The sequence below is a fragment of the Empidonax traillii genome, unplaced genomic scaffold (genome assembly GCF_003031625.1).
Source record: "Empidonax traillii isolate 1590-97213 ecotype Southwest subspecies unplaced genomic scaffold, ASM303162v1 scaffold106:size2091409, whole genome shotgun sequence".
Lineage (NCBI taxonomy): Eukaryota > Metazoa > Chordata > Aves > Passeriformes > Tyrannidae > Empidonax > Empidonax traillii.
The window spans coordinates 1,051,436-1,061,142 of record NW_020955299.1 but is presented as its reverse complement, the minus strand read 5'-3'; the positions used below and the strand labels follow the sequence as shown (position 1 = coordinate 1,061,142).

At 43.7% G+C, this 9,707-nt stretch overlaps 1 protein-coding gene across 3 annotated transcripts; it reads left to right on the top strand.

Moving 5' to 3' along the window:
- The first annotated feature begins 2 nt into the window (after positions 1–2).
- LZIC (leucine zipper and CTNNBIP1 domain containing) lies at positions 3–6,552 on the top strand. 3 transcript variants are annotated; one of them, XM_027882488.1, is made up of 7 exons: positions 3–64; positions 714–857; positions 1,417–1,552; positions 2,560–2,658; positions 3,301–3,396; positions 5,161–5,242; positions 6,135–6,552. In XM_027882488.1, the coding sequence occupies exons 2-7, from the start codon at positions 757–759 to the stop codon at positions 6,191–6,193; spliced, it is 573 nt and encodes a 190-aa protein (XP_027738289.1). In that variant the 5' UTR covers positions 3–64; positions 714–756; the 3' UTR covers positions 6,194–6,552. The 3 variants fall into 3 exon arrangements, with proteins under 3 accessions (XP_027738289.1, XP_027738292.1, XP_027738290.1); XM_027882491.1 differs by lacking the exon at positions 3–64 and adding an exon at positions 455–471; XM_027882489.1 differs by lacking the exon at positions 3–64 and adding an exon at positions 516–599.
- The last annotated feature ends 3,155 nt before the right edge of the window (positions 6,553–9,707 follow it).

The following is a 9,707-nucleotide window of genomic DNA, read 5'->3' as shown; positions in this document are numbered from 1 at the left end:
CCCGGGCGCGGCGGAAGCGGCGCCGGGGGGACGGTCCGGGCCCGCCCCGCTGAGGCCTGGCCGGGTGAGGAGGGGACAGGGGGAAAGGGGAAGCGGGGCCGGGTGGGGGAGTGGAAGCCGGCCCGGAGCGTCGGGAACAGGCGGCACCCGCGCAGTGCCGGTTCCGCCGTGCCGCTCCTCCTGCCCGCCGCCCTCCCCGCAGGCCCGGGCGCCGCTTTCCGGCGGGAGGGTCGCGTTTCCCGGTCGGCCGCGGGCGGTGGTGCCGCCCCTCGTCAGCGGGGATGCCCCGCTGACCGCGGGCTCTGTGCCCGCTCCTGCCTGGGCCAGGGTTCCTGTGGCGTGCCCCGCTCCCCTCGTGGTGCTGCCGGAGCGTTCGTGGCTCAGCTGCAGGCGCGGTGTCTCACACACAGCTCCGGGCGGCCCTGGGAGAGGCGAACCTGCTGTTTTACATAGCGGGGCCTCCGTGCTTCAGTAACCGCTGCTCTGCTGGGTTTGACCCTCCTTTGGTTGTGTTACTGCCCTGGTGAACCGCCTCTTGCTGCCAAGATAATCCCGTACGCACAGCCTGGCGTTTCTGTTTACACTGCAAGGATCTCCAGGTGTTGTGATTAGGCATTCCATCAGCAAGATACTGCATCGTTTTCTTGCTGCTTGGAGCATTGTAAATAGGTTTTCAGTCGTTGATACAAACAATAAAACGTGCTTTCTCCTAGGAGTGTCATGTAACAACTGGAAGTTTTCATGTGAAAACAGAAAATGGCTTCAAGGGGAACAACAGAGACCAGCAAACTAAAACAAAACTTGGAGGAGCAGCTGGACAGATTAATGCAGCAGCTTCAAGATCTGGAAGAATGCAGGTAATAAAAATAGCTGCTTTTCTCGTAAATGGTAATAATTTTCTTAAGTGGTTGGCAGAAAGTGGTACTTTTCAAAAATCTTGTGGGTTTTTTTGTTTGGTGTTTTCCTGTGGCTTTATATTTTTTTAATTAGGATGTTTGTGTTAGGTAGTAAAAATTATATTAAAAAAGAGATAATTTCCTTTATTATCTGAAGAAAACGCAGGCAGAAATACCCAATGGTTTCTTTATATTTCAGTGTGACTTTTTAGCTCACACGACTCACAGTTTCCTTGTGGGCTTTTTTAATATCAGGTAGCAAATACCTTTTGTGTCTGGTTTGGTTTGTCCTGTAGTTATGGACGCTTTTGGTGTTTTTTTTTTTTTTTGACACAAATAAAACGAAAAGTTAGACAAACTAATGTGATTTTTGTGTTACTTTTCCCTGGGCTAATAAAACTTGAGTCAGACTGAATCCATTGCTGCCTGAGGAATGGAGCTCCCTGATACTCCCCAGTGCCCTTTTCTCCATGGACATCTCAGGTTAAACCTTAATTCTGAATTAATGTGTCCTGTGTAGAGAGGAGCTGGATGCGGATGAGTATGAGGAGACCAAAAAAGAAACCCTGGAGCAGCTGAGTGAGTTCAACGACTCCCTGAAGAAGATCATGTCTGGAGATATGACTCTGGTGGACGAGCTCAGTGGGATGCAACTGGTGAGGATGATGTGCTGCTAAAAATAGTTCATGTTTTTCCTGGAGCTGATGAAGCAGAAAATAGATCCACTGTGATTTTTGGGTGAAACCTAGATCTATGTAACTGATGTTTTTGTTGTTTAAAAGTTGTGTACGTGTAAGAACTTGCGTGGGCTTCTTCAGTTTAAAAGGGAAAAAGTATTGAAAGATTATAACCACAACACCGGGAAACTGCAGGGAAAAATAACAGAATTTTAATATAAAAGGTCTAGGATAATATATATCCGGATAATATATATCCTGAGAAATACAATTCATGCCTGTTTGCTAGAAAGCAAAGATAGCGCTTCCAGTGCTCTTCTTGCTGACTTGTGTTTCAGATTCATACCAGTCCAAATGAAAAGGCTGTAGAATGATTATGTGACTTTAGGTTATTATTATATATTTATATATTTTATATCTATATTATATTATTGATCTTATGCTGACTCCCAAACTTCTGATCTATTTTCTCTCTTTCCAGTGTTTTATTAGAGCAATAATTTCTTCCTTCTAAGCTCTGTGTTTTAGGATTTTGTTTCCATTGAGATCATGGCTTGTCCAAAGGTATCTGTGGGGAGATCTAATAATGATAATTTTGATAATCCACAGAGGATTTTGAATAACAGTGAGGTGTTTGCCTCATCATTTACTATTCTGCTTCCCCTTAGAAGAGCTGTAATCATCAGTGTGGGCATGAAAACTGTGCTAATATCAGGAAAGTGTTGGAAATTATTAGAAAGTAAGACCTGGACTGTAATGAGAAACTTCACAGCTCTTCCTTAGTGTAGTTGCACTAATGAGTGGATTCTCCAAGCCCTGCATAAAGGTCATGTGTTTTGTTTTTTTTCATCTTACTTCCATGGTTATAGAAAAAAGAAGAGCTCTGTATCAAAGGATGCAGAGGGTACTAATGATGCTCTCCAGCCCTCCTTACTCTTGTGTTGATTGAGAGTCAGTCCTGGTCATTCTTGCTCTTTCCCTTGCAGGCAATCCAAGCAGCCATCAGCCAAGCCTTTAAAACCCCCGAAGTGATCAGACTGTTTGCAAAGAAGCAGCCCAGGCAACTGAGGACGAGGCTGGCAGAGGTGAAAGCTTTTTGTTTGACTGCAAAAACTGTTTGTTTGAGCCAGACTGATTCAAGTGTGTAAGGACTGTAAGGAGAGCACTGAGTGTGCTGGACAACTTGGTGTGTCAGCATCATAAAGAGGTGCAGAAGGTCTCTTTGAGGATGTGTTCAGTTTTAAATGTTTATTGAGGTAACAGTGTGTATTTCTTGAGTTATCTTCCTGCTTCCAAACGACGAGATTGGCATTGAGAGTGAAGTGAGCAAACTGCAAACAGAAAGTCTGGGGTTGTACTGAGGGCTGGAGAGTGCACTCAGAGATCTAGACTGAACTGAGGATGCAGATAAAGTGAAATTAAACGTGATTGCTCCATGTACCAGTGATATGTGAATCCATAATTTTCAGTGAGTATCAGTCTTTGATGAAAGAAGATTCAAGTGTGGGGAAATCACATCAGCTGAGGTCAGCTGAGGAGAGTATTTGCAGAACATTCAGAAAAACGTCACAACCATCCTTTAAATCATAGATAGCTCTGTCCCTTCCTGCTGTGGGTCTGTGCTTGCTGAGGATATTTTTAGGCTGTTGCTTTTTTTGTGCTGTTGTGTTGAGTGAAATAATGGGAAGATTATGTATTTTGACTTGTTTTTCCCCTCTAATGTGCAGATGGACCGAGACTTGATGGTTGGGAAGTTGGCACGAGACCTGTACACCCAGCAGAAAGTGGAAATCCTGACTGCCCTCAGGAAGCTTGGTGAGAAGGTAAAGTGTTGAGGGGAAGCTCAGGTGAACAGAGCTCTCTATCTATCTATTTAACAGGAGTTTGAAATAATTAAAATAAGAAATGATGGCTTTCATGAGCAAACAATAAAATGCAACTTGCTTTTGTGGTATAGAAATGTCCTTCCGTTTTAATGCCAGGCTTTCTGAAGCACTCACTGCTGAACATGTATCAAATAGTTTTGTGCTTTTATATAAGGCTGTTTCTACTTTAAAATGCTTTCTTTGGGCCATGTAAATGAATCACATACAAGCTGGCACAAGATAATCACATTTATAGAAGCTCACACCTATTTACCAGGAACTATCCAAAGCTTTTGACACACATCCAGCTTCACTTACTTTTATATTGTTGATAATACAATATAATACACTATTCAGTATGATACAATATTCTTTGTCTCTTGGTGTAAGGTAAAGGAATTGGAGAGATGAGGGATAAGGGGATTGTTGCCCCCAGTAATCCATAAGTGGCAGAACAAGCCCTGGGTTTGCCACCAGAGGGAGGAAGAGAAGTTGTTATTTCTCTTTGTGGCTGGTGAATGAAGAAAATGAGTTGCTGAGTATCTCTGTACTTAAAGTTCCTTAGGAAATGAAGGAGTGTAGTGGAAAAGATCAAGTGCAGTACTTAAAGGAGCTGCAGTTCAAGTGGGTTCCAAAGCAAAGAACACTTTTATCGCTTGACTGTCAGAGGGGAAAAAACCACGTTTTGGAGACATATAAAAGGCTAGTTAAGATTGTGAACTGAAAGCATGAAGATACCTAATCCTCCTGGCATGAGTTCCTTGAGTCAGCACATGTAGCCACCTCACCAGGCTCTGACCTAACCTGTTAATCTTTTAAAATGATCAGCAATCTGCTGCACAGAGGACTTGCCAGGGCAGTAGTTCCACATCTGGTCTGGATGTGAACAATGACAGTAAAATTTCCCTGTTTGTCTGCACAATACTACCAAGTTTTAAGTAGTTGGATCAGGTAACTCCTGTGTTTTCCTTCATTCCAGCACCATCCTGAGTGCCTGGACCCGACTTTTCTATTTCTAACAAATAAACTGATGCAAACACTGTGAACAGCTTGACAGCCTTATGCTTTGCTTTAATAAGGATGTGTATCTGAGGCTAATTAAATGAGTGACTTTTAACTTAGAATATCTGAACCTTCCAAATGTAGGTTACTGCTTCGTTACTGTAAATATTTTATGGGCATCTGTCACAAGGCATCAGAGCACACACATAAAAGCAAAATGTACACGTGCAAATGTCCCTTTAAAGGAAGAGAACCATTTCTAGGTCATTGGCCCTTGACATGGTCAAAGCTGGCAGTGACTGCATGTTTGGCTCTCCTCAGTAGATGATGGGAGGTGAGTTTAGACCTCAGTTCAGCACTGAACTGACCACATGATAAAAACAAGTTATTGCCATCCTTTGCCCAGTTCAGGTGCCCAGGTACAGTGTGACCTCTCCATCACAGCTGAGCACTGGAGGTCAGCTGGACACTTTGAGGTGCACAGGGAGGCACGGCTGGCACTGCCCATCCGTCCTGCCTGGGCTGGCAGGAGCCATGGAGGGAAAATCCAGTGCCAGGGGACGTAGGTTCATCTTAATTGTAGGTTTTAGTTTGTTAAATAACACTGCCACTTAAAAACTGCTGATGGGCAGTTGCTGTCACCTGTCATAGTTCGTGTAGATGGTGGGAATGTGCACAATCAAGGTGTGAAGTTCACACTTGTGGCCTTTTTTGCTTTAGCTCACTGGGGATGATGAGATGTTCTTGTCAGCAAATGCTGGTACAGCCCTGAGCCAGTTTGAGAGGGTCTCCACTGACCTTGGTAAGTTTTCATTCTTATAACTCCCCATTTCTTTGCCTCACTGAACGCTGATTAATAGAAATATCTCTGGTTCCCCCTTGAAAGAGAAAATATGAACCAAAGATTCATGCCATTAAATGCTGATGTGCATTTTATTAACAATGGAACTCTGATGCACTATCCATGAGGAAAAAGTAACCCAGCAGATAAATCCAGGGCCAAATGCCCATGAAATGCCAAGTGCTGCCCATCAGCTGAAGGCTTGAATGGCCTGTCTCAAGCAGAGATGCTGCTCTTACAGTTAAACACTGATCTTTTTGGCATTAATGATTCTCCTGAGGAGAACCTTTTCCTCTGCTTGATGCAGAGAATTTGGCAACTATTGGCACGCTGTCAAAACACAGCTTTAAAGCAGCTTCTTGCTTTGATTGTCACACCTCTAAACATACTGACAGGATCAAAAGTTCAGTTGTAAAGTGCATTAAATCAGCACAACAGTTCATTCTGGCATTACAGTTAGAACTGGGATGAAAGAACCGTGACTGGCAGGAAGGTGCCAGACTAGGTCAGGGTGCAGCTAAAGTGTGTCTGAGCTGGCTTTCAGCACTGCTCTTCCTGAGAGGGTCAGCGAGGTGAGAACCTTCCTGTTCAAAAGGGGACTCTGTGAGTAGCCCTGTGTGTGGTGGGCTGCCCTTGGCTGGCCCACCAAGCCACTCTCTCATTCCCCCTCCTCAGCAGGACACGGGGAGAAAACAGAATTAAAAATCTTGGGTTGAGATAAAGTGTTCTCATTTTCACAACGTGGGTTTGATTTCTTTTGATCTCCAGCGTTCTGCTGGATTTAAATTGTACGTAAGGAAATCCACAATTTCTACTAACACTTAACTGAAAATGTTTTCTCCCCCCCTCATAGGTTCAGGAGACAAAGTCTTTGCTCTAGCAAGTGTTGAAGTAGAAAAGGCAAAGCAATGAAGAGGTGTGTGAGGCTCGTGTCTCTCCACTTACCAACAGCACTGGACTTCTGTCACACTGCATTTGGTTTTTCTATTTCCAATATGCTGAAAAAAACCAACAAAACAAAGCAAAGCAAAAAAAAAAACCACCCAAACCCTAAACCTTCTGGGTTCTTAACCAGAAGATATGAAGTGTTTTAAACAGCCTTAAGTGCACTTTGGAACCTTGGTGTCTGTACCCCTTAAGCTCTGAGGCTGAACACTAAGTGGAACTCCAGAAACAAAAGCATGGGTATGTCTGTCTTTGGAAAGAATCAGCTGTTTTGGACTTTTCTGAATGTGTATTTCTCTAACTATTAAAACTTACATCTTTTTGCATGTGGTCGTAGCAAGCAGATCTTTTTCAGGAGCAGTCCCGGTGAGTTGGTTTTTTGGGTGATTCTTCACGTTGTCTTAGTTCTTGTCTGGACTCCCTACTAAGTAGTTTTTGTACCAGGACAGCACTGAAGCTTTGAAAATGGAGTTGGTTTCTTAGGAATGCCATCTTCCTGCAGACTGTTTGCAGAAGACCCCCGAGGGGCCTGGGTGCTGGTGGCTGGCCTGGCTGCCTGTTTGCCGTGCACATGAATGAGCACTTTGTGTGGCAGTGGGACTGACAGACAATGGCAGCGCTGTGGGGAGGCTCCTGCAGTCGTTTAACCTCGTGTTTCGAACGACAGGGGACTGATAGGAAATGGCAACGAGGGGCTCGTTCTGTGACCTCTCCCCTCAGCTCTGGTGCATGAGCACACCCTGCCCTGATTCCCCCGGGGTTTCAGGGGTGCTGTGAAATAACCTGCGAGTAGAAGGAGGTTTTAAAAGGGGGGCAAAGCTCCCTCTGTGTGATCAGTGCAGGTGTTGCTCAGTGTGGAGAGGGGAGGGTCTGTGCCTCCCTTAGGACTAAACTCGGTACAGGAGGATTTCAGATCTCATACTGTTGAATCTTTAGCTCAGAGGGTGGAGAAACTACTCGGGGCTTAAATTCCTGACAGACTGTACTTTGTAAAATCACTGGTAGGGATCTCATTCCCTAACTTTGGGCTCCTTCACACTTCAATTCGAGTGCTTGTTTGCATTTTGTCAGAGCTGATTGGAAGCCTGGATTTCCCTGAGGTTTTTCAGCTCAAGAAATTTAAGGTGCATTTAAGGTCTGCCTTACCCATGGTGTATGTTCAGGTTCTGAACTAATGATACTGGCAACAACAAAACCACACCAAGGGCATTTCTTAATGTCACAGTAGGTCTGTGGCTGGAAAGAAAAGGATGGGTGATAATAATAAAAAAATAAAAATAATAATTAAAAAAAAAATTGAGAAGAATTCCAAGGGAAAAAAAAAGTGATTTTGTTAGTGCTTGGGATTAGAAAAACAGAGAAGGAAATGTACTGGAAGGATGATTCTGAGTTATTTTAGAATTAGTAATGGTTTATAAAATGTGCTTTTAAACCCAGGTGAGTTTGGTTCCGGTTTATGGTGGCGTGGCTGGTTTTGGCCCTGGATTTGTCAGTGTTTATTGGAGTAGAACGTGGTGTTTTGCCTGTCATGTAGATGTCTGTGGCTTGTATAGCTAGAAATGAGCTTCAGTGGGAACTGCCATTAAATGGAGTGAGTGAAAAGAGTGCTAAATTAGGACAGCTTGTTGCAGTGGGAATCTCAGTACCCCATAGCAGTCACTTGGAGACTGAGGAGCACTTACAGGGCATAAATACCCTACAAAAAAAGCAAGTTTGTCTAAGTGTAAACCAGGAGGAGCAGACTAGAAAATGTGTTGTTTACCGTATTTTGCTGTAGTAGATACCTTTTGGAAACGCAGCGTTTCAGAAATGGGAGGGCACGAGGTACAGACAGCATAATTTCTGTGTTCCACTAGTGGAACTTCTTTCCTCCCTTTTTTTAAGAAGCCTTTATTTAGACCAGGCCTTTTGTCCGTTCTGTCAGAACCATTTTGCTGTCTGGGGCAGTATTGTGTGCTCTGACAAAGGCTCATTGCAGCTCCAGAGCTGAGAGCAGCTTATTAAAAGGCATTATTAGACAGTCTGAAATTATTGCAAACAAAACAGCCCGTGGGGACCGGAGCTGCCTTCTCTTCCTCTCTGCTCATTACTGGTGCTAAGGAACTCCCTCCCCCCACCCCCCAGCCTGCTTGCAGCATTAGGATGTAAATTAAATCTCTCAGCACTCCAGGATCAAGTTTACAGTGCTATGGAAATCTTCCTCCTCTTCCTTTGAGAGGTGTTTGTTTCCAGGAGAAACTTTTTTTTTTTTTTTTTTTTTTACTGATTTGTAAACATTTCAGGATTTTTGCAAAGTTTCTGCACTGCAGGCAGTTGTAACATTCCTATTAAAGTCATCCTTGGCTGAACATCTTTTCAACGTCGTGCTGCTTCTGCTCCTGGAAAGTTCTCTGGTGATTTTGGTGGACAAAGGTGGAGATTGAGATCAGTGACCAATATGGAAGATTCAGTGGCTGGGGCAGAATTCCCTCCTCCAAAGCTGTGCAGAGTCAGAAATGAGAGCTGTGACACACAGCCTGGCTGTGTCCTGCAGGAGGCTCTGACCAGAAAGGTGATTTACAAAGGAAGCAGTTGCTGGTGTGAAGCTGTTCACCTGTCGACCCTCACTAATAGTTTAGTGGCCTGCTTGAGGTGTTAGATGGATTTCAGAGGTGCAGGAAGTTAATTGGTGTGTTGTGCTAAATGTTTTGCTGAATAACCCTGGGATGTACCTCCACCACTGTCTGAAATGTTCCTGCAGGAGCTGGGGGGGAAACAAAAATCCATTATTTATTTATTATCATAATCATTTGCTGAAATAAAAAGTGGTAACAAAAGACACAACTGCTAAATGAAAGCATGGATTTGTTGGTTAACAAACAAGCTTGTGATGTGTGAGTTCCATCCCCAGTTCAGTGTTAGACCCTGGCAGATCACTCATTCTGTACACATCTTTCCTGGAGTAAAATACAGATTATGATCCTTGAATATCGAGTGCTGTGAAGTTGTTATTGATCACACACGGCTTTGAAGATTAAAATGCGCTTTGTTTTTTGTTTATCATTTTACTTCTGAAGTAAGAATTGTAAAGTACAGTAGCTTTAAACACATCAGCAAAGTTCCCAGAGCCCCCTTTTTTTTTTTTTTTTTTTTGGGCCATATGTAACCTCCCTTTTTTAATCTTCTTTTTCTATGGAGTGAATTCAGTGATTGCACTGATCTGAAAGGAAAAGCGTTGGAGAGAAAATTGAAGCTTCAAATGCTCTGTCTCCCTTTCTTCTTTGTCTCCTTGTATTATTTCCCTCCTTTGATCTTGAATGGAAAAGTAGCGAGTTCTCTTTGTCTTAAAGGAAAAAATACAAGATTTCTTAAGAGATCCCTTGGTTCCTCGTGTTACCTTGCCTGTAAAAGTCAAATCCATTTTGATGGAGACCTCTGTGTTCAGGATCCCCTCCTGCCCAGGCAGCCAAGGCTGTGTCATTGGTGGCTGAAATGGGAGGCA

Bases quoted from the DNA above. Each gene is read 5' to 3' on its own strand.
- LZIC (XM_027882488.1), top strand. From the start codon at position 757: ATGGCTTCAAGGGGAACAACAGAGACCAGCAAACTAAAACAAAACTTG. The intron at 3,397-5,160 runs GTAAAGTGTTGA...TTTTTGCTTTAG, and splicing joins TCAGGAAGCTTGGTGAGAAG to CTCACTGGGGATGATGAGAT. The intron at 5,243-6,134 runs GTAAGTTTTCAT...CCCCCCTCATAG, and splicing joins GAGGGTCTCCACTGACCTTG to GTTCAGGAGACAAAGTCTTT.